Source organism: Leptonotus elevatus, chromosome 4, assembly GCF_054856555.1.
Source record: "Leptonotus elevatus isolate MCC_2025b chromosome 4, RoL_Lele_1.0, whole genome shotgun sequence".
In the NCBI taxonomy this organism is placed as follows: Eukaryota; Metazoa; Chordata; class Actinopteri; order Syngnathiformes; family Syngnathidae; genus Leptonotus; species Leptonotus elevatus.
The window spans coordinates 1,280,601-1,304,572 of NC_141242.1; the positions used below are offsets into that span (position 1 = coordinate 1,280,601).

General features: G+C 40.9%; 1 protein-coding gene across 1 annotated transcript; it reads left to right on the forward strand.

The window, feature by feature from the left end:
• Positions 1-14,205: 14,205 nt before the first annotated feature.
• Positions 14,206-23,955, forward strand: LOC147174923 (zona pellucida sperm-binding protein 3-like). The gene is made up of 9 exons (XM_086072695.1): positions 14,206-14,296; positions 14,803-15,003; positions 18,305-18,612; positions 20,205-20,323; positions 20,477-20,836; positions 21,681-21,798; positions 21,885-21,970; positions 22,770-22,882; positions 23,004-23,955. The coding sequence occupies exons 1-9, from the start codon at positions 14,206-14,208 to the stop codon at positions 23,066-23,068; spliced, it is 1,461 nt and encodes a 486-aa protein (XP_085928821.1). The 3' UTR covers positions 23,069-23,955.
• Positions 23,956-23,972: the final 17 nt, after the last annotated feature.

The following is a 23,972-nucleotide window of genomic DNA, read 5'->3' on the forward strand; positions in this document are numbered from 1 at the left end:
CTACTCGTTTGTACATATTTATATCAAATCTATAGAGACGTGCTCGTCGTTTGAAGCGGCGCAAAACCAAAAAAAAAAAAAATCTGATATCAACCTCCCCACAAGTCCACCAACTATTATTTCTCATTTTTCTTTTACTCTAGCGTTTTGTTTGTATTGGGCCTTAGTGTGTGTGTGTGTGCGTGTGTGCGTGTGTGTGTGTGTGTGTGTGTTTGTTTGTTTGTTTGTTTGTTTTTCAGAGTAGAGAGGCAAACAGAATGTGCCTGTGCTTATTTATTGTAAAGCAGATCATATATAAATGTAAATGTATATGAATGACTTTGTAGATTCTAGTGAGACGATCGCGGGGGCACATTTCACACTTGGCGCAAGCTCCGTGAGCCAGCGAGCTTTTGTTTTGACAGGGTAGAATGATGGGTGGTGCGACTTCCTGTTTTCTTTACTTGTATGCGTGCATGTAAATAGTTTTGGTACTTTAGCTCTGGGAATTAAACAAAACAAAAAAACGTCATTATAGCCAACGGGAGTGGGAAAACAGCCAACACGCTGGCTTTTTTTTTGTTTTTTTTATACTAAAACACTGAAAAATTAAAATATGTATTGAATTGCTGTTTGTGTCTCAATTTGTTAATGTTTTCTTATGTGTGAAGCTTACAGTCTACACTTGACTTAATGCATAGGTGTCAAACTCCGGTCTTGGAGGGCCGCAGTCCTGCAGGTTTTGGACGTTTCCCTTCTCCAACACAGCTGATTTATTATTATTATTATTTTTTTTTTTTTATTATTATTATTTTTTTATTTTAAGAGCTCAGTATTGTTCATTCGGAAATGTCATCATCATTGCTCTTTTTTTTTATTATTATTATTATTATTTTTTTTTTTTTAATATATATATATATATATATATATATATATATTTTTTTTATGATCAGCTCATCAGCAAGCTCTGCGTAAGCCTGATAACGATCCTGCTGATTGGAATCAGCTTGTGTTGGAAAAGGGAAACCTCCGAAACCTGCAGGACTGTTTGACGCCTATGCTCTATGGGCTTCATTCATTAGTTTTTCTTTTAACTACAAACCACATTTTAATGTTTGACATTTCCAACCTTGGGCAAACGCTTGCACGCATATATGCGTTCGACCACCAGGGGGCGATGATGTTCTAGCTACAGAGTGTCGAGTTGGAGCTCCAAAAGGCATTTTTTCTTTACACTTGTTTGACAATAATAATAAAAAAAAACTTCAAATCAATAATTGATTATCATCAATTAGAAGATATTTCGCTGCTTCATTGAACGTCTCTAGAGATGAACAAGACAGCTGCAGCACAGCTGATTAGCATTAGCTTATTAAATAGCATCCTCATGAAGAAACATCTTTATTAACAAAAGCCACATATGATTGTTGCAAACATTAAGTAAAATAATCAATCTTAAATACAATATTTAGCCCTACGTTAAATCCTACAATTTGTAATGGTTGAATTGTTTTGTATTTGTTTTACAGTAATAACCTAAATTTGTTAATTATTAGTTAATCTCTTCACTTGCGTGTTTAATGGCTTGTTCATGTAATCGATTCTTTTAAATTTATATTAAATGACGTTTTAGTAATGACATATATCAATTATTTCATTGAATTACAGAAACAAATAATATACAAAGTGTGTGGAGGAGGAGAATGCTACGGAGCCCCTCTGGTGCCAGGGTAAGATTTTTTTATTTTATTTTTTATTTTGCTAATCTCTACCTACAGTTTAACACGTCAATAACAAGGAAGAACATTCGAATATATAGATACGAGTTAAATTGATTTGAAAACTGGAGTGTTGAGTGTGAAACAGGCGAGAAACTCTTTTGATTTTGTGGAAATGAGAGCAGGTTCAAATCAGTGTTGTTGTTTTTTTAATTAAAGGCAACGAGGAAACCAGCGTTCACCAATGCAAAACCGAAAACACTGCCATCTTCAGGCCAGAAACTGCAATTGCGTGTTAGGTTTGATAATATAGGCTAATAGACAGGAGCGCAACTGTATAGCCAACTTGAGCGTCGATGCTCATTTGAGTTATCCATCGTTTGTAGAATACATAACTAATCCTCACATCAAATTGACCGATTTCTCCCACCGTTGCGCTCCTGTTTATTAGCCAATATTATCAAACCTAACACGCAATTGCATTTTCTGGCCTGAAGATGGCAGTGTTTTCGGTTTTGCATTGGTGAAGGTGCTGGTTTCCTCGTTGCCTTCATTTTATTTATTTATTTTAATATCATGACATAACACAGAGAAATAATAAACGTAGCGTAATTGTGTTACAGTAATGATTTTACAATGAGTGTAAAGTATATTTCAGTACTTAATAAATACTACTGCAGTAGCTTACATAAAAGCTAAGTACATGATCAACGATTATCTCCAATTTGAATAAAACTTTATTGAAAATACATCAACAGTAATTAACAAACGGGAGAAACGACGTACATGTTGCTAAGAAAGTTAGCTCACCTAAAGTTAACTTGTCTTTAAACGAGACAAAATATGTTTCGTTTGACAAAGAAAAGCCTCTTGGACTGAACTAAGGAGCGGAAAGCAAACAAGTCGCCATCGCACTTGAGGATGAAGGAAGAAGAAGGACGTGTGGAATCTTACAACGTTTGGACGTCGGCTACTTATGTATGTTAATGTTTTTATATATATCAATTTGATTCTAACGTTTACATTAGCGTTATTTACACTCCCTGAAAGGGTTAAAAAAAAAATTTTTTATAAAGTGCAGCACCTGTATGATATTGTACCTACACACAAAAATACTGAACTTAAATTTTTTTGGGGGGAAATACCAGTAAGAAACAAACAAAAACATTTAATGTTCTGTAGCCTTTGCACTTTACATATATATTTATGTATTTACATATACTATATATTACATGTAAATTGCACTTAATTGTATTTAATTAATGGCATTCTTTTTCATTGCATTATTAATTTGGTTAGTTGCATTGTTTATTTCCTATATTTTCAGTTACGGTATTTAATGCATTAAAAAAAAAAAAAACGATTTATGGACAAATGGCATTTGTAACGATTTAAATTTAAAAAATGTGATTGCTTTTTGGTTTTGCTCGTATGTGTGTTAATGGAGGTGCTAACGAGTTGGCAGAGAAGAAGCCTGCACTTTATTCCAAACATTCCCTGACAAGATGATCACTCCGATCGACAGTGGGCTAATTAATGAACCAATCAGGAAGCTCCGTGGCGGGCGAGCTAATGAATTAGCTGGCGGCGCTAACAAGGCCTGTCAAACGACAAGATGCTCTTCCTTTGTGCTGTTCATCTTCATAGGATGTCTCTAGTTACATTTAGAATATAACTTTATTATTTATCAAGACTTTATTTTTATTTTTATTGCTTCTGCAGTTGAAAGTGTATCTCCTATGATGTGCGCTACTAACACTAACAAAATGCCTGCCAACAGGGAGGGGCTAGGTTTCAAAAGTAACAACCTTATTTTGATATTTAAAGTACAAAATAAGCATGTGAGGTGCAGGATTTTTTTTATATCCACCACTGCCTCTCGTGGCTATTTTTTAAGCGAATGGCCCAAAAAAACCAACAAAAAATGTTTCATCTTTTTTTTTTTTACTTTTTTTTTTTTTACACGTTTGTGTCATATACACAGAAGAATACACTCTAAAAACTGTTGGGTCAAAAGTAACCCATTTATGGATCAAAAATGGACCGATCCACTTTATGTGTCAATTTGACCCAACTTTTTAGAGTGTAATATTGAAAAAGGCGGGGAAATGCCGATTGTTCTTTGCGGACAGACAAGAAGGCATAATTATTATTTTTTTAAAAACAAACATTTTAATCATCACGCATTCCACAATTATTTACAGTGAAAAAAGATAAGTTAGCAGAATAAAAAACATGTATTCATACTTTCTTTTGTGGCAGAATGTCCCTATAACAAGGTGGGAGGTGGGTTAGTGTGGTGGTGGGGGGGGGTGGGGGGGGGCTAGTGTAATCTCCTGGGCCTCCATTAGGGAGCTGACGGGTGCGAGAATGGAGCCGACGCTTCTAAGACCATTTCACACCTCGTTGATCCTTTCATCTGCTGCACTTCCAAGAAGCGGAGGCGGGTGAGGGGGGTGGGTGGTTGGGGGGGGGGGGTGCTATAACGAGGACTTTGAGGCGCCTTAATTCTTTTCAAAATGTCAAATCTCTCTCCGAGTATTTTACACTGCATTGGTGCTTCTTGCGCCACAAACATCCAATCCCAACACCAACTTTTTTGTCTTCCAACGTGGAGCGAGTTAGCCTTAGCGTGCGCAGCTAACTGATGTGGTCCCGGACCGCCCATTAGCATCAACGGCGGGATGACGAATGAGCTGCCCTTCCACGTGCCCGACGGCTTGACCGCGAAGGGCCTGACGGCACCAAGTGGCGTGCGCACGCGTGAATTAAGAACGGGCTTAATGAAGATTGGCCACCGACGAGGCGGGTAATTGAATTCCCGCCGAACGGCAAACGGGGGGGGGGGGGCCCTCGCCACGTCCCATCCCATTTGGAGGAAAAGTGCGGCGGTTAGTGAGGACCCCTTTGGCCTTAATCTTCTCGACGCCGTCAATCTGCTAACGTGTTAGCGCTTAGCTTAGCGGCGTTCCGCCACTGCTTGACAGTAGGGTTGATGTCGGGGGATGATGAAGCAACACCGTCATTTCAAATCACAACTCTGGTTTCAAATCGTACCATTAATAAAACTTGAAAGCCTAATTTGAGACTCTAAATTTCAAATGAGTGTTTCCAACAAAGGGTATGGTGTCAAATGCGGAATTCAAACCACGGTTGGGGTTTGAAACGAGATTTTCAAACTCGGCTTGAACGCCGTAATGAAGGCTCGGAATTCTAGTTTCAAACACTAACCCTTGCTTCAAACCCTAAATGTACAATAAAATGGACGTTAACATCCATCCAGCCATTTTCTTAACTGCTTATTTCTCACAAGGGGGTGCTGGAGCCTATCCCAGCTGGCTTCGGGCAGTTGGCAACTGGTTGCCAGCCAATCCAGGGCAGGACATTAACATATGTTTCATATCGTGTGTGTGTGTGTGGGGGGGGGGGGGGGGGTATTAAACTAATAGAAATATGGCTGCATCTCTTAGTCATTTGATAATAATTCATTAAATTGAGTTAAAATTAAATAAATGTACTGTACTGTAAAAAACGAGTGTGATGTTGATTTGTGTTGAGGTCATTTTTCTGCCACTAGATGGCATGATTGCAATTGTTGTGACACCTCGGTGCATTTTCCTTTTTATATTAAGAACTATCTAATGTTTAACATGAAGGAACTTGTGAAATTCTGCACATTTTTTAAATTGCAAAATACAACTCCATAAATATATGCATTATTATGAAATGTGTTACTGCAAAATTTCTGCTGCGTTGCGACTGGAATTCCAAGTAAGGGCCGGTCTTAAAAAATGTTTTGTGGTGTTTAATGAACTTAAAATGAACTCAAAATGAATGCACACATTTTGACACTCCTCCTACTTTCAAAATGTGCTTCTAAGAAACTTCCGGCACCAAATGAGTTTACGATCTCGTCCTGGTTGGAACCTGATGTGCTTTTTTGAGCGGCCGCTGCGGTGGCGGTCAGGGAACGTTTAGTTTCACGTGACGTATGCGCTCCCTCTTGCAGCAGTCAGCCGAGATGAAGCAATTAACCTCCGTGTCAGCGCGTAATTATGATCAGCGCACAAAATGGCCGCCGCGTTTCCCCTCCGGTCCGCCTGTGCTCAACATTGAACAGGAAGTACGGGTCAGAATTTCCAAAATGGAAAGTGTTCATTTTTAAGTCAACTATAATGAAAGTTGAGTTATGGTGGATGAATCAATTGATTTTATTTTTATGAAAAACATTTTGTAGCACAGTTGACTTTGTCAAACATTTCAACTGCAAACTTCTCCGCTCATTTCAATTCTCCAAATGATGCAATTTTCGCCACAATAAAAATGCCAAATGAAGGCGTTTGACTCCAATTTGTTGTTTGCGTATCAAAATGTGATTTACGGAGGACCAAAATTGCCGAAATTGAAAATGAATAAATGAATGAATGGATAAGCAAATGAATAAAAGTGAAACTGTTTGTTTGAAACCTTGACCTCATCTTGAAAGTTGACTTGAAATGTTCAACTTGGCTTGAAGCATCAACGAGACTTGAAAGCTTGATTTGAAACCATAACTTGAAAGCAAATTCAAAAGCCAATCCCTGTCTTGAATCCCGAACTTCTGATTGGAACCTTGGCCAAGCTTTAAAACCGTAACGTAAAACCCTACATGTTGATTTTTATGGCTTGAGGATGAAATAAAATTGTTTCTTAATTTTCTTGAGTTATTTAATTTTGATAAATAAGTAAAAATGAAGACAAAATATAAGACTTGTTGATTTTGTAGCTTTTTATAAATTAAGCTAAAAATAAAATTGAAGACAATAAAAAAAAGATTTGATGTCTTTCAATTATGAAGATTAAATAAACAATGAAGACAATAAAATAATACAAAAAATATATATAAATGAAGCAATTGCAAAAATAAAGTGGACCCATGACAGAACCCTGTGAGACACCTTTTCGAATTGACGGCTTTTTTCTACCAAAATCAAATAAAAAATCAATTGTATGGCTGTTATTTGTGACGTCAAGGTCTCGGCATGGTGGTCTTGACTCGCCACCCTTTGCGTGAAACCCGAACTCCGGCTTGAAAGCCTCATTGGAAATCGTAAATTAAAACCCAAGCTCAAGCTTGGAAGCCGAATAGAAAACCTTCATTGCTTGACACAAAATTGAAACCCTACCCCTGACATGGAAATCTTCATTTGTGCATACATTTTTTCGAAGCAGAGTCAAAGTGGACAACGTGACCAATTCCACGGTTGGTGGAAAAAATACAGCTTAATGTTGGACAAGAATTTTTTTAAAGGAACCTCAAATGTCATGAAAAGTTTGCTCCATATTATTTTCATAACTATGAGATTCATTTTTCAAAAATCTTTTCCAGTTTTGTAGAAACTTTATTTGGACATGCATTGTTATTTACGTGGCAACGCATTCCCAATGTGCGTCGTGACGTAAAATGGCGGCTGGCTCTCTGCTGAGAAATGTGAAACGCGCATAAAGAAAGCAAGGTCAGTTTCCGTAGCGTTCCTAAAAAGCGCGGCGCGGGGGAGGGAGGGCGACTCGCCCGATCGCATGTTGTTTCTTTAGGAACGCTACGAAGCTTAACTTGCGTTTCACATTGCTCGGCAGACAGCTTAGAATGGCGGCGTACGTCCAAATAAAGTTTCTTGGACAATATGAATTTAGTAGGAGTGTCAAAATGAGTGCGTTCATTTCAAGTTCCTTTAACGCCACCATTTTTCCATTTTTATTATTTATTTCCCCTTACTTGGAAAGTCTGTACTGCGGGAATTCCAGTCGCAATGCAGCAGACACGTTCACGTCAAAACTTAGCAGTAATAAATGTCATAATAATGCATATTTTTGTGGGGTCAAGTAGTACTTTACAATTTTAAAAATGTGCAGAATTTCACAAGTTACTTCATGTTAAAGATTCGATTTCTCTAAATATGAAAAGAAAAACGCACTGAGCTGTCAGCAACGTCTTACAAATGCAATAATGCCATCTAGTGGCAGAAAAACACTAATCAATATCACACTCGTTTTTTACAGTACAGTACATCATTTTAATTGTAACTCCATTTTATGAATTATTATGAAATGACTATCAAAGGATTTTTGAAAAATAAATGTCATAGTTATGTTAGTAACAACCAAATAAAAAATATTGAGCAAAGTCGGGGTTGCTGTCCCGTTTCGTTTTGATTGATTTCAGCTTGTGTGTTTTCTGTCATCCATTTTCCGTTTGTTTCGTTTATGAGCAGCATGTGCGCTGCCATTCGAAAACACAAAACGACTTTGATAACACAAGCGAGTGAAACTAGCAAACAGTCGTCCGCCGCCGAGTGTCCATATGCTCGCCTCGCGGCCGCCCGCGTAAGAAACGATTACAACAACCTCAAAGTGCGTTGAGTGGCTTTCCAAAAAAAAAAAAAAAAAAAAAAGTCTGTGTTGTGGCGCCACGTCCAACAACGAGCGCGCTCGCGTGCCACCGCCGTAACAATTAAAACTTTCAAACTTTTTCCCAGTTCGGTTTGGCCGCGCCATTCGCATGAAACGTTTATTTTTAGCGTCTTTTTTGTCTGTTTGTTTTTTGTAGAGGCCGCCAAAGCGTTGGCCGCTTGGTTTGCGGACGTTGGCTTGAGATTGGTCGCCACGGTGGCGCTAATTGGACCTCGTGAGGAATAACGAGGTGACCCGATGAAAGCGACGCGCGACTTCACGTGGCTTCATCAGCTGACCACTTTTCGTTTTTGTTTTTGTTTCTCACTTGTGACGTTTTGCCTTCTCGCCGCGTCGATGGAAACGAGTTTTCGCTTGTCGTCGCCGGCGCCCAAATTTTCGTCTTGTCAACTTTGATTTTCCGGGATAAAAATAGCACCCGGCCAAGCTAACGTCACGACGCGTTGCTGACTTTTTTTCCCCACTCAAACGTTGCCATTTTCTGGGATTTCAGCGGCTTTTTGTGGCTCGTTCATGATTTCAGACACGTGACGGTAACAAAACAACATTTAGAGGCAAAAGAAGTCAAGTCATTTAAAAACCAGGAGATTTTAAGACATTTAAAAAAAAAGTACTTTACTAAAATGAAGAATGTTCAGATGGACAATATGAATTTAGTAGGAGTGTCAAAATGAGTGCGTTCATTTCAAGTTCCTTTAACGCCACCATTTTTTCAATTTTTATTATTTATTTTCCCTTACTTGGAAAGTCTGTACTGCGGGAATTCCAGTCCAGAATTTCACAAGTTACTTCATGTTAAAGATTAGATTTCTCTAAATATAAAAAGAAAAATGCACTGAGCTGTCAGCAACGTCTTACAAATGCAATAATGCCATCTAGTGGCAGAAAAACAAATCAATATCACATTTGTTTTTTACAGTACAGTACATCGTTTTAATTGTAACTCCATTTTATGAATTATTATGAAAGGACTGAATCAATGACTAAAAAGGTGAAGCCATATTTCTATTAGTTTAACATATTTCCCTACTTTTATGTTAACAAGAGTGGGAAAACTTACATTTAGAATGGATATAAAATTAGCTATTAATCATGAGTTAACTATTGAAGTCATGTGATTAATTACGATTAAAAAATGTAATCGCCTGACAGAATTTTGAAAATTTGTTTTTAAAAATGGGAAAAAAAGATGTTCGTTTTTTTTAAAACATGGACTTAAAAGTATTTTCATTTGTGGACCATTTCAGTTCTCTTTTCAGCTTAGAACCCAATATTCTGTGGGCCTTGCAAAATCAGTCCAAATCCAGTCAAACAGCCGGGAGCGAGGGGAGTTGCTTCAGTCAAAATGGCTGCCAGTGAATGTGTTAAAGATGTGCAACTTTTGAGCAATTTACGCTGGTCTTGTTTTGATTTTGGGCAAGTGAGTCGTTGGGCATCAATGCCAGTCCTCAATTTTTGAGGCTTTTAAAATATGGTCGTCCTTTCTTAAGCTGCACATTTTTGGGGGGTTTATGGCCGTCTTGTTTTAACCTGCACGACTTTTTTGTTTTTATGGTACCGTTTTAAACGTTGTGTGTGTTTATGGTGGAATTTCCCATTTGAATAATTGAGTTGATGTCTGCAGGACGCGATTGCATGTTTGTGTTTATTCTCCGCACGCGCGTGCACGCGACTTCCTTCGTCTTCATTGGTGATCTTCTTTTTTTTTTTTTGCTGCCAAGCGTGCATGTGAACGATCAAGTGCACGTTTGTGTATATGTCCCGACATCTCATCAAGCTAATGCTACACAGCGCGTTCACAAGCGCTTTCATGCCAACTGCTGCATTTTTCATGGCCGCCCCACTTTTTCTTCATTTATGATGATTATTCTTTTTTTATTTGTCAAAAAAAGTTTCATTTTCACCCTTTTGTGAGGCAGTCGGCAACCTTTTGACACGCAGAAATCGTTGTTGACATGATTGATTCCACATTTTCCAGATACAACATCACAACATGTCCTCTTGGACTTCTTGGATGTCTTCTCGTGTCTTTGACAAAAAAAAAAAAAAAGAAGCAAATTTGATCCTGAAAGGCAAACTTGAGTCCAACATAGCGACTTGCTTCTCGGATGGCGTCCGATGTTTTGTCTCTAGAAGATGCATGATGGGAGTTTTGAGTCCTGTCGCCGCCAGTGTCAGGAGACCTGCCCGACATGACCAGTCCATGTTACACTCTAAAAAGTGTTGAGTCAAAAGTAACCCAATTATGGATGAAAAACGGGCCGATCCACTTAATGGGTCGAATTGACCCAATTATCTGGGTTAGTTCACGCAAAAGGACCCCATTTTTGGAGCCAAATAAAGGATCTGACCAATATTTACGAGTTGTTTTACTCTAAAAGACCCATTTCTTGACTCACAGTTGGGCCAAATAGACCCAAGTAGAGGATCGGTCCATTTTTGACCCATAGTTGGGGTTATTTTTGAACCAACTGTTTTTAGAAGTTAGTCCTACAAAGGAGTTTTTGTGGACAAACCTTGTGGGACTACATGTGGATTTTTTATAGCTTTCATTCATGAGGATAAAATAAAAGACAAAATATCAGAAAACGTGATGATTTTATGGCTTTTTATATGAAGCCCAAAATAAATATGAGGATGAAATACATTTAATTAAATAAATAAATAAAACTATGACAACTTTTAGGACTTGTTGATTATGTCTTCCACATAGGGAGAAATGTTTTTTTTTTTATATATATATAAAATAATTTTGTTTAAAAAAATTAATTGAAATGAAAAGATTGCAAAAAAAATGCAATGGAATTATGATAGAAACCTGAGGAAGTCGTTGCGGATTTTGTCTTTAATTTATGAAGAAAAAATAATTAAGACAATAAAATAAATGAGTAGAAAACGAAAAAACAAGAAATAAAGAGATTGTAAAACACAACGGACCTATTACAGAACCCTGTGTGACACCTTGTCAATTTTATGGCTCACTTTTATAAAAATAAGTTGCAAAGTCTTTCATGCACATGGACTTGATGGCTTTCATTTCTGAAGCTCAGTGTTCTCACCGTGGTGGTCTTGACTCGCCCCCCCGGTTGCGTGCAGGTCCAGCCCGAAGGATTGAACAGCAGTTGGCAGCCCTCGTCGTCCAAACATGGACTCATCTCGCACCACTGACGACTCAGCACGATGTCAGCTGACCGGACAGGAAGGGAAACGCGGCGTTGACATTAATAGCGCTTATCTAGATGCTAACCTTGAGCTAACTTTTACCTGTATGTAAATGCTAATTTATGCCTGCAGGAAATCCAATAATTTTCCAAACTGCTACATAGTGAAAATTTGATTAAATGCAGACAAAAGTGAAATCAAGAAAATGTCAAATGAGGTTATCCAACTGTTTTGTTTTGTTTTAGAGAACGTTTGTGTCAGATTAAAGCTAAAGTGACATAAATACCAACAAAGCGCTGTGGAAAAGGTCAAAGATGTTTTTATTTCCAAATATTTGTCATCCTGAAGCTGGCACTACTACTAAATAACTAACTATCCAACCGGATAACCAATAAACTATCTAATCGACAGCATACTAACAAACAAACTACCTCATTCACTAAAGTTTAAACATTAAACTTAGAATTGAAAATTAGTTCATTATTAGTGTGTTAACTGGGTGGTTAGCCAGTTAACTACAGAATCCAACAGCACGACAAACTAATTAACCAAACTACCTCACAGGCAAACTACTCAACTAATAAACTTAACAGCCTGCTTAACTAACTACTAATTAACTACCCAGAAGCCCAACTAACAAATTGTTTTAGCTAGCTAACTAACTACTCAACAGCCCATTTACTTGACTAAAAGAATACATACCTAATTAACCCATTTCCCACACACCTAACTACTAACCACACGAAAACCCCACTACCCAACAGCCTGCTTACCTAACTACTAATTAACTTCCCAGAAGCCCAACCAACAAATTGTTTAATTAGCTAACTACCTAACAGCCCATTTACTTGACTAAGAGAATACGTACCCAATTAACCCACTTCCTAGACGCCTAACTACTAACCACACACACAAAAAAAGCTAACTACTCAGACTACCTAATCAACCAACTAACCAGCAGCGCAACAAACAAACTACCTAATTTACTAAAGTTTACCGGCTGGACGGAGGAAACCCCCTAAACTACCCAACAGCTGAACTACCTACCTAACCAATAAATTCTAGTTAGTTAATTATTAGTCAACAATTACCTAACTACAGAATCCAGCATAACAAACAGCCTAATTAACCCAACTACCCCACAGTCAAACTACTCAACCAATAAACTTAACACCTAATTAACTAACTACCCATCAGCCTGCTTACCTAACCACCAATTGACTACCCAGAAGCGCATCTAACAAATTGTTTAACTAGCTAACTACCCAACAGTCCATTTACTTGACTAAGAGAATACGTACCTAGTTAACTTAGACGTCTAACTACTAACCACACTAAAAAGCTAACTACCCAGACTACCTAATCAACTAACTAACCAACAGCCCAACAAACAAACACATTTTTACCAGCTGGACGGAGGAAACCCCCTAAACTACCCAACAGCTTATCTACTTTAAAGCGAGCTAATTGCTTAAGTAACCAACTTTCCAGTAGCATAACTAACTAACTAAGTGACTAAAGCAGTGAAGAGGCGTGTGGGACTTGTAGAAAGAAACGTGATTTTGGCGTTTTTCGCTGTGTCGCTTTTGCGCGAGAAGCGCGGCGACTGCAGTTGCCGGCTCTCACCGCTCACGCAGGCGGGTCGGGCTCGGGTGGTGCCGGCCATTCGTCCCGGGACGCAGGCGCAGCGAGCCGTCTGCCGGGCCACGCTTCGTCTGGGGTGGCCGCCGTCTCGCTCCAGCGTCAGCACCTCGCAGACGCCCGCCCCGACGTGGCCTGCACAGCACATAATAATGCTCGCATTTCTGGAAAAGGCAAATTCAAACTGCTTTTCACTTCCAAACGTTGATGTGAAACCTTAACCGAGAATTGAAAAGCTTGATTGGAAAGCGCTCGTTGGACATCGCTCGCAACGTACACGTTAGCGCGGGAAATTGCAACGGCTCGACGTGTCACATGACAGCTTTGGAGCACGGTTTGCGTCAGCCATTTTGTTAGACGGCAGGCCGAGAGATGCAATTGTTGCTCGTCGCCATCACAAAGACGACGGCGATCATTTGGCATTGATCAGAAAATTCCACTGAAATGGATCAATAGAAAAAAAATAATTCAATACAATTGTTCACAATAGTTTTCCTGCTCTGTAGTCACTTGTTGCTAGGCAGAGTTCATGTAACATATCGTCACCCTCTTAAAAGAACTGCCTAAGTGCGAAAGCGTATTGCATTCACTAATTGACTAATTATTTGTGGTGGGGGGCTTGTTTTTGTTTTTTTCTGTTTTTCTGAACATTTTCTGTTTTTTCTGTCATTAAAAAATACGAAAAACAAGAAAAAAAATCATAAAAACTGGGGTAAAAAGTATTTTGTTTTTGTTTTTTTTGACCTCTGAACTCCAAGTGACTTGTTGCAGACTCACTAATTGCGGACACTTTCCCGCATGCAATACGCTTCCGTAGAAATGTAACTGTTAGCGTACCACGCCGATTGATTGACATGTCCGTATACTTACGTGCTTCATTAAACGATAAACATCAGAATGATAGCATACAGTAAAAAAAGCATAAAACATGACCAATACTGCGTGTGTTGCTAATTACATGCCTTACCTCAACTGAGCCACTAAGTGATCAAGTTGAAGGTACGTTGGACGTATGCGGGACATTAGCGAGTCTGCAACAAGTCATTTGGAGTTCAGAGGTCAAAATAATAATCATAATAATAATTACTCTAAAAAAACAGAAGCTGATGCTGTTTTTAAGAATATGTTTTTATATATTATTATTATTTTAATATTTTTTTATGACAAAAAAAATCCTGTGAAATTCAGAAAAACTGTTGAGTCAAAAATACACAAAATCTGAAAAATGACGGGATTATTTTAAGAAATTGTCGATATGCTCATGGATGCTATCTCGAAAAACAAGCGGAAACGCACTGGATACAAATTGGACAGTCGACACACGAGATCAGGGACGTGCAAGCTTGGTCCTGGAGGGCCGAAGTCCTGCAGGTTTTGGAGGGTTCCCCTCTTCCAACTCAAGCGGATTCCAATCAACAGGATCGTTATCAGGCCTATGCGGAGCTTGCTGATGAGCTGATCATATATCAGCTGTGTTGGAGAAGGGAAACGTCCAAAACCTTGCAGGACTCTCGGGCCCTCAAGGACCAGGAGTCCAAGGACTCACAAAGTGGAGCCGATAGGAAATCAATAACAATCTTGAGTGGACTGCTTCTTCAGTACTTCAACACAAACGGCGACAAACTCCCAGAAGTTTCCATTTCCTGCCTCTCATCACGCTCTCGCAAGGTGGCGCTCTACGAGCCCACTTCACTCGTCTTCAAAATCAATATGAGCAATTCAATTGCTAATGTCAAGCTCGTTAAAAGTCAAGTTTGAAGAAGAAAATGTGCAACACTCGCTTCACACCTCGAGTCAAGCATGTTTCAAATGTCAAGTTTCAAATGTCACCCCAACGCGTAATTCATTCCAGATTTTGGGGGTACGTGTTGTGATGGACGCACCTTGGCGGAGGTCGTGCCAGTGGAGCGCGCGCAGAAGGAACCAGCAGATGCCCGCGACGCTCAGAGGCAACAGCAGCCGGAGCAGCTGCATGGGAGGCCCGGCAGCGTCCGAGGTCCAAAGTGGGGATCACCGGCCGGACCGAGACCAACCCCGGTCGGATCCGTCGGAGGTACGCGGCGGCGGCGGCGGCATTCCGCGCGCACGTCACAAAATCCACGAATAAGCGTATGCTAAAACAAAAATGGAAACTTTTACAGTTTAAACCGAGCAACCCACGCCGGCACGGAGGTCCGCTCCGGGCATGTTGTCGCAGGCGTCGCGGACCCGCACCGGAGGTCGAAGAAGTCGGTCGGTCGGTGGGTCGGTCGGTCGGTCGGTCGGTGGAAGTGAGGGAGACGCCGGAGCTTGTTGAGTGAAGAAGATGAGGCGAGAAAGAAACAAGCTCACTTGCTCTCGCTTCTCGATGACGTCACAGCGGTGCCGAATCCAAATTAATTGAGTCTATGGATTATTTTCTAATATTGTGAATGTTAACGAGAAAAGTTCGAAACTTCGAATTGCGGTGTGATGTCCTAATACTGTTCATGTTAAAAAGCAGAGTAAAAAAAAAAAAAAAAAAAAGTCTGGTTGGCCGTGCGCATGCGTGACCTTTAATTTGATCGATCAGATCGTTTGTGATATATTTTCTCTTCAAACTAATATAATAATAATAGTGTAACACATGTCGATTTGTATTTGCAATGGGTTAATATTTGTTTTAACCCACCTTTCTCCAACTAATAATAATAATAATAAATAAGTAACACCAAACGTTAGCGACACCAACCGTGAATTTCTTATCCTTTCTAGTTATTAAATAAGCCTTGAGATTTCATTTGAAAACACAAAATGAGAAAAGGACAACCTGCGAGATGTGTCACAATTGTTTTTCAAGTGAACGATCAAATGTTATTTCTTTTACGTTCCCTGTTGTTGTGACGAGGCTCTCTCCGTTCTGCTTTCTGTCTAATTGCTCCACTTTACATAAAGGAATCAATTATTGAAACTTTCTATATTGGAGCCTTTGAGCGTCTTGTGCGACCACTCGTAACATTAAACCGCGGCACGTGACATGTCAGCCATGTCATGCAAAATGAACAACTTTGTTGAGTTAGGAAAGCGAACCGTCGGAGTCGACTTTGTTGGAATCCGTGTTTTTCATATTTGATGCTAACAAGCGCCCAAGGGAACTTCCTGTTTTCCCTCTCAAATATTCAACTAGGTCAATATTTCATAGTGTGCGGCGGCCCCCCCTAGAGGAGGGCGGGGGAAGCGTCAACTGCCGTTGATGCGTCTTGGAGGCAGGTCGTGTTGCGTCGTCGTGTTTACACCTGAAACGTTGATGAGGTGCGAAGCGCGATGGGAGGCGGGCACTTCCTCGCCTCTTGGCTCCGATCCGTTGACGTCATCATGTGGAGACGACACGACCGAATTTTCTGAGTCTTAACGTTGAGTCGGCGAATCGACGCAAGAAAAACCATCGAAGTCTTCGGTGTTGACTGCGAGCCCGATTACGCAAGTCAGTGAAGCGACTCGACTGAATCGTTTTCATTTCAGTCAGTAACTGAATCTGATACGTTTGCAGCGAGTCCGCTAAATTGAGCCAATAAAACCGATTCATCGAATTCATCGGAATCTTCTCTATTTACAAAGACGTTGTTTACTTGAGTCAGTAAATCGACACAAAAGTGATGGTCTGAGTCCGCCGTTTCCAGCCGGTTCCCTAATTTGAGTCAGCGAACAACACGACCGAATCACGAGTCAAAGTTTTAGTCGGTGAACCGATATCAACTGAATCGTCTTGAGTCTGCTACGAGTTGTTTTGCTCCGCTTGATGAATACTTTGTCCTTTTTATGTCCTCCTTGAAGGAGGCGTGAGTGATGTCATCGATCCACATGAAGTGAACAAATGAAGTCCAAAGTACGTCGTCTTATGCATAAAACATTTTTTAACATTCAAACCCCCCCAAAAAAAACAAAAGTCTTGTTTGTGAAAAACAAGCAGCATGCACACTTGACCTTTAAATGTGTGTGTGTGTGTGTGTGTGTGTGTGTGTGTGTGCGTGTGTGTGTATAGGTCAGAGTCTCACAACATTTACACGCATCAACAGAAGTTACTAAACAAAAAAGGATGTCATCTTACATAATATTTCACGTTAGTGCATATGATCCTTCCACCGTGTGGACAAAATGTTTTACGTGATCATTTGATTTGCTCTAAGTGTACAAAAGAAGAAGAAGGAAAACTAAACAAAAGTAAAAAATTGTTAGCATGGTGACGTTGCATGAAATGAGTTAAGAACACAAAACACACTTGCGGAGTTGAACTAAAAGTGAGCTGCCATTCATTTAGCCAGTGTGGTTTAAAAAAATATATATATATATATTTTTTTTTTAAAATTGTGATTATTTCTCCCGCTGGTCACCTTGAAACGCACGCGGATGACGGACAAGTCAGCCATGTTGTCCAGATGTCATGTCGCAAATCGTTTGTCTTTGTCAGGAAAGTCAAAGTAGCTTCATGCTAACAAACACAGGCTAACGAATAGCATACATGAGATGTAAAGTATAATATTATGGTGTCCTAGCACAACTGGATCGATTTTCCCCTTTCGGATGAAAAAAAATAAACGTTTTTTAAAAATTATTTATCAGTAAATATCAATAACAAATCTGTCACAACACAATGGCCTAGTGGCTCACAAGTTAGCTTTTGTAGCCTTTTAGCGTTCCGATTGCTTTCCCGAGTCAGAGGTCTTAATTTCCCATTTTTGTGCGGTCGTGAACGCAGCACGCATCCACCTGGCAATCAGCGTGTGGATGAGGCGCAGCTGGAGAAGCGGCGCAATCAGCCAGTGGGAGGAGCCTATCATGAGCAATATTGGCTTGCTTGCTCAGATGAGCCTGTCCCAAAAAAGGAATTCACGCAAAAGCAGAACATCGTCACCATGGCTACTAACAAGGCAATTTTATGTGTAGCATTAGCATTAGCATTATTAGCCTCGGCCCGCGACTTGAAGTTGAGGCCGAAAGTCCGGCAGGCAGCAGGTAAAGCGTTTCCGCACTTTCCTCATTAATAAGTTGAACATGTTTTAATAATTCACGACATTTTTGTACATGGAATGAAACATTCACAAGCGAACACGGAAACGCTTTTTACGGTTTCCTGGTTTTGTAGCCGACACGTCGTCTTCCTCCGCTTTGCCATTCTTTCGTTTAACGAGGTTTTCAAGACGCGATTGCTTTTGATGGCAGCGCACCGACGCTAGCTAGCAGCGCTAATGTTTTCAAGGGTTCGGGAATCGTTTGCTACGTTCATGGTTGCTGGGAAAACGTGTTACGTTCATTGACCGTGCTGTATTTAATTGATGAAATAGTCTTGTAGAGTTACAAAGGAGAATCATTTGACTTGCGATATCTCCAATCCACAGATGCCACTCGAGAGAAGCGTTCGGTGGCCGAAGCGTTGTCCTGGCGGTCTCCGCTCCCGCCGGCGGAAGAGGAGCCGCGCTTCCCGCCGCAGTTTGAGCTGAAGCCTCCCGAGAAGCCCGACGGCGTCCTGGTCATCTGCCAGGAAAAGTCCATCCGGGTGGAGGCCAAGCGAGACCTCCTGGGGATGTCTCGGCTGGCCAAGGCTGCCGACGTCACGCTTGGGGGCTGTCCCGCCGTGGGGGAAGACGCTCGGGACCGGGTCCTGATCTTTGAGTCGGAGCTGCACGGGTGCGGAAGCCGGCTGCTGGTGAGTTTCCTGCTGGATCCGAAGATCTTGGACTTGGACTGAGACAACCGCTCTACCACTAAGCCATGCCGCCTGACATTTGAAGTTGCTAGTCTTGGACGGCTGTGAGACCTCGTCAAGTCCCTGTACTTTGTCCTAATAGCTTGTCTTCGCTTTTCCCTGAAGCCTCACCAGGGAGAAACCTTGGAGGCATTCCACTTGCACTCCCAAAAGGTTCAGAATAGTCCAAATACCAATTGAAAAACAGGAAATGTATTAGCCGGCTGATCTGGGAATTCCCAGATCGATCCAGAACAGATTAAGGCCGGAAAATAATTTGCACTCTAAAAATAGTTTGGTAAAAACTAACCCAAAATGGACCAACACAACTTTTTGAAACAAAACTACCCTAAAATTGGTTATGAGAATTTTATAATTATAATATTATAAGTGGGTTATTCATTTGTGGGAATGCTGGAACCACAAATGTTGTGATTTTTATTCAACACTTTTTTTTTGCCGTGAAACTACTGCGAGATCATATTTCCTTGCTTCAAAAATTCACGCCATCTTGGGTATTTATTGTTTAATTCCACATTACTTGCAGTATTTGCACAATTAAACGTTAAATATCAACTTTTCGCCCATTCGTGTTAAATGGGACTGACATTGAACTTTTTCCAAGTCCCGCTTCCATCCATACAAGCGTCCATCATTACAAGTCGGCTTATTCTACTGCTCAGTGGCGCATTTGGTCAATTGCCAGTAACCAGGAGGTTGCAGGTTCGATTCCCACCTCCGACTGTAATGCTGTATGCTAAGGGATATACATTTATACCAACTGACTCATAGTTTCACTTTTCCATCTAAATGAATGGAGGGTACTGCATGCCTAGGTGGCGCTTTTTTCAGCTATTAGCATTCCCACGCAATTTCTGCAGAAGTTGCGCTTAGTCGAGTTTAATAAAAAGTTGGCTCAAATGAAATCAATGACCCAAAAGCCAACCCAGTTTGCTGGGGTTGGCTTTGTGGGCTTTTCATTTGACCCAAGTTTTTGCAGTTCTTAAATAACCCAATTGATTTGAGTAAAAAAATCAGCCGACCCAACTTTTTGAGTTATTTAACCCAGAAGGTTGGGTCGCATTAATTGAAGAACCCCCAAAACTTTGGGTCGGTCCCTTTTTGGCCCACAACCCTTTGGGCAAGGATCTTCCTACAAATAGAGAAGATCCAGAAGGTGGCTTGGGAATCTACGGATCTCAAATTCCTGCCACTGCAAAACCCAGGGTCGACCTCCGGGTAGGCCTCGGAGTCGCTGTAGAGCAGGGGTGCTCAAGTTGGGTCCCGGAGAGCCCCTATCCTGCCAGTTTTCCATGATTCCCTCCTGCAGCACAGCCGAAACTAACAAGCAAGCTTTGCAGAAGCCCGATAACGACCCTGATCATGAATCAGGTGTGTTAGTGGAGAGAAACATGGATGGGGGGCTCTCCAGGACCCAACTTGAGCACCCCTGATGTCTCGCAGCTGGCCTGGGAAGCTTTTGGAATCTGCGCACCTGTGACCTGGTTGTGATGAAAATGATGGCCGCATGATGCAAGCCGACCCGTTTTCAGATGTCTGAGGAGTCCTTCGTCTACGTCTTCACGCTGCAGTACACGCCTTCTCCTCTGGGAGACACGCCCATCGTCCGGACCCGAGAGGTCACGGTCAGCCTCCAGTGTCAATACCAGAGGTGGGACTCCACTCAAGTACTCGCAGCTTGATTTCATTCCGTCGCCTCGCTTCACTCGTTTATCAAGTTAAATCGTCTCTGGAGCGTGAAAGATCAAGCGAGCGACGGCGGGTTCCGCTTTTGCCCACCCGGCTTTTTTTACGTCCTTTTTAGGAAGCACGAGGTGAGCAGCAGCTTCCTGAATCCCACCTGGACCCCGTTCAGCCACTCTGACGTTTCTGAGGAAAGCCTTTACTTCTCCTTGAGGCTGATGACTGGTGAGCGCCTTTTCGGGTTCGACGGCAAATTGTTTGAGGTGACGCCCCCGGCTCGTCCTCGTTTGGTCCTCTCTCAAGACGACTGGCAGTTCGCTCGGCCGTCCGCTCACTTCCTGCTGGGCGACATGATGAAGTTGGAGGTGTCGGTCAAGCAGTTCCACCACGCGCCCCTCGGGGTGACGGTGGACAGCTGCGTCGCTACCGTGGTCAGGAACGTCGACACGGTCCCTCGCTACGCCTTCCTGGGCAACAGCGGGTGAGTCGGTTCCCAGCCAGGTTGGCGAGGTTTTGTTTTTAGGGACAGACGATTATTGGGCGTTTTGGCAAATATCGGCGTTTAAAATCTGACGGCCGATTAAAAGGTCAATCTAAAGCTATTTATTTACATTTTCAGTTCACTTGATGAGAGATGCTGGGAAGCTTCGGAATCATACGTTTCTGTTCGACATTAAAACTAAGAAATGTGAAAGTGTAAGATTTCAGCCATTTTTAAATTTTGGCGAAAAAAATATTAACTGTAGAAAACTATAGAGCTATGATATTTACTTGTTTCCATGTAATTTTTTAAGACGTGCTGATAACCTTGGGAGCTCCCTGAACGTTTTGTTAGAAATTTAAAAGTTTGTCAAAGATTACAAAAAAACAAGACATCTACATTTTGAAAAGTCTGAAAAATTGTTCAATAAACATGCTTTAAGACATTACAACAGTCAAGATTGCCATTTGTATTTAAAAAATAATAATAATAATAATAATAATGTTGACGCCAATATTTTCCCTCCCTCTTTTTACTCAAAATGAATATCGGCTTCAAATATCGTTTATCGGCCTCCTTGACTACTAATTAAGGTGGAACGATATCCAAACATCACGCCTTATGCAAACTAAACTGCCAGCAGAGGGTGCTAGAACTGCACAATTGGAACTCAATCTGACTTTTTGAACAGATGTGCTGCTTTTAATATGACGATGACGATATTGTGACAGTTTTACTATCGACGATATTGCCGTTCTCGTTGCATCCCCGCTCGTAATCGGCATGAGTATCAGCCCTGAAAAAAACATGTTGGTCTATCTTTATTTTGTTGTGTTTTGTTCAGGTGCCTGTTTGACAGTCAGGTGACGGGCTCCAGCTCCCGCTTCCTGCCACGCTCGCAAGATGGCCGTCTGCAGTTTGAGGTGGAGGCATTCAAGTTCCAGCAGGACGACAGAGGCGCGGTGAGACGCTCGCGCCGTCCACCTTCCGACCCAACCGCCGCCCCGCCCCCCGTCGGCTAGAATACTTCCCGCTTCTTTTCCGTCAGCTCTACATAACCTGCAGCTTGAAGGCCGTGCCCGCGACGGCGCTGCCGGCGGATTCTGCCAACAAGGCCTGCTCCTTCGCCAACGGGTGAGCCGCCGACCTTCACGTGGCGCCCGTTCACGCAAAGTCCAGACGGATTCACAAATGAGGCACTCGGAGTTTAGGAAATCCTCAAATGGGTCCAGTCAAACATAAATGGCGGAAGTTTCCGAATTTCAAGTTTCCCTGAATGCAGCATAAAACTTCACCGTTGTTGCATGTAAGTCAGTCTGCTAAAATAGCACAAAATGACTGGAGGAGTTTTTGGCAATTCCGCTCATCAATAGTATATTATCTACTAGTAATAGTCTACGTCTTTTTTTTGCCCCTCCTCACATGAACAATGAATGGCATCGCCGTCAACAGCGCTGCTTCCTGCTAAGTGCAGTGTGAAAAGCGCCTCCTAAGTGGATGATGATGATGTGTTCCAAATTAAACAATCACATTCAAACTTATATCAGCACACACCTGTCGCTGTCGCCATTTAAATATTGCTGATTACCCCCAAATAAAGTTCTGGTGTTCCAGTACTTGTACAAATGTGAAAGTATAACACACTGATGATAAAATCATTTCATAAAAGTTGAATGTAATGTAAATCGACTGTGTATAATATGCACAGTAAAATTCTGTCAAAACGGTACAAATATTATTAATAAAAATGCTACATGCAATTATCACCAAATTAAAATATTTAAAATAGAAATTATTTTTAAAAAAAAAATTAAAAACTTGATAAAAAAAAAAATTTTAAGGAACTTTTTTCATAATTTTGCAGTCCAATTCTGTTTTGTGAAGTTGCAGTGCTTGTGTGTGTGTGTGTGTGTTTTGCGGGGGGGGGGGGCAGCAGGTGGACTGAGGCAAGCGGGGTCCATGAGGCATGTTCCTGCTGTGACACGGACTGCGGGACAGGAAGTTGGCAGCGAGTGACAGAAAACCAGAGTCGCTTCAGTGCAACGGGTACGTCTTGAGACAGGATATAAAAAATCTGCTGAGGCTATGAGTTGTGCAAAATAGCATCAGCCTGATAAAGTTTGTTAAAATGTGTATTATTTTTTTTGTTTAATCTTGAATATTGCAGGTACGAAATGGGAAGAGGAGGTCGCGGTCGGACCAATCACAGTGAAGGAAAGACCTGCCAAGTGACCTTTCATGAGCTCGATTAAATCCCTCTCATTGCAATCACGTGACATCCAGTCTGTTTGCTGCCACAAAATCCCATAGACTCTTGGAGTTCAACAGCACCCCCTGCTGTTTCAGCCAAGTCTCGCAGTCTGATAACAGTACTGGATCTAATCATTTGGTTTCAAGTGAAGTATTCTCGGATATGTCGGCTAATATTCATAGTGTGTGTAAATTAGTCTTGATACATGGATAAAATTGTTTTCTTTTTCTAACTCTAAATGCATTTAATCTAAATTAAAGGGGGCGGGGGGGGGGCCGACAAATGAATATAGTTTTAAATTATATTGTTTATGCTTTCGTTATAATTAACCAATTATTTAATTTAAAAAAAATAACTGATAAATATGAGTACAATTGTGTATATATTTTTTTTAAAGTAATCAAATGTGTATTAATCCAATTTGGGGGAAAACGGCTAATTAAGACCACATGTGGCCCGCGTGCTATATGTTGTTTACCACTAAAATAGAGGAGCGGAGATGCTTTCAGGTATTATAGGAAAATGTGATTGCAGCGTTACTTTTTCGTTAATATGTACTAACAAATGATACTCGTGGGTACTTCAAAAATATTTAAAGAATGTTTATTCATTCTTATAGTATTCAAATGTAATTATGTTAGAAGTACAAAATAACAGTTAAATATGAAATTAGTCTTTACAACGTGATCAGCAATGAATTTATTATTTTTATTTTTGTTTTGAGAAATCAAGGACGCGGGTTACTAATAAGTCATGGCTTCTACCCGTCAGCCCTTCTTTCGGATGTCAATGTTGCAAATTATATTATGTGATCGATGTAACCTGTAATAATGTGTCCGAAAGATAAAGAAAAAAATAAATAAAACAAAACAACGAACGAATCCC

Coding starts and splice junctions, on each gene's coding strand:
- LOC147174923 (XM_086072695.1), top strand. CDS start 14,206: ATGCTCATGGATGCTATCTCGAAAAACAAGCGGAAACGCACTGGATAC. Junction 15,004..18,304: donor CCCGGTCGGATCCGTCGGAG/GTACGCGGCGGC, acceptor TCCAATCCACAG/ATGCCACTCGAGAGAAGCGT. Junction 21,799..21,884: donor AGCAGGACGACAGAGGCGCG/GTGAGACGCTCG, acceptor CTTTTCCGTCAG/CTCTACATAACCTGCAGCTT.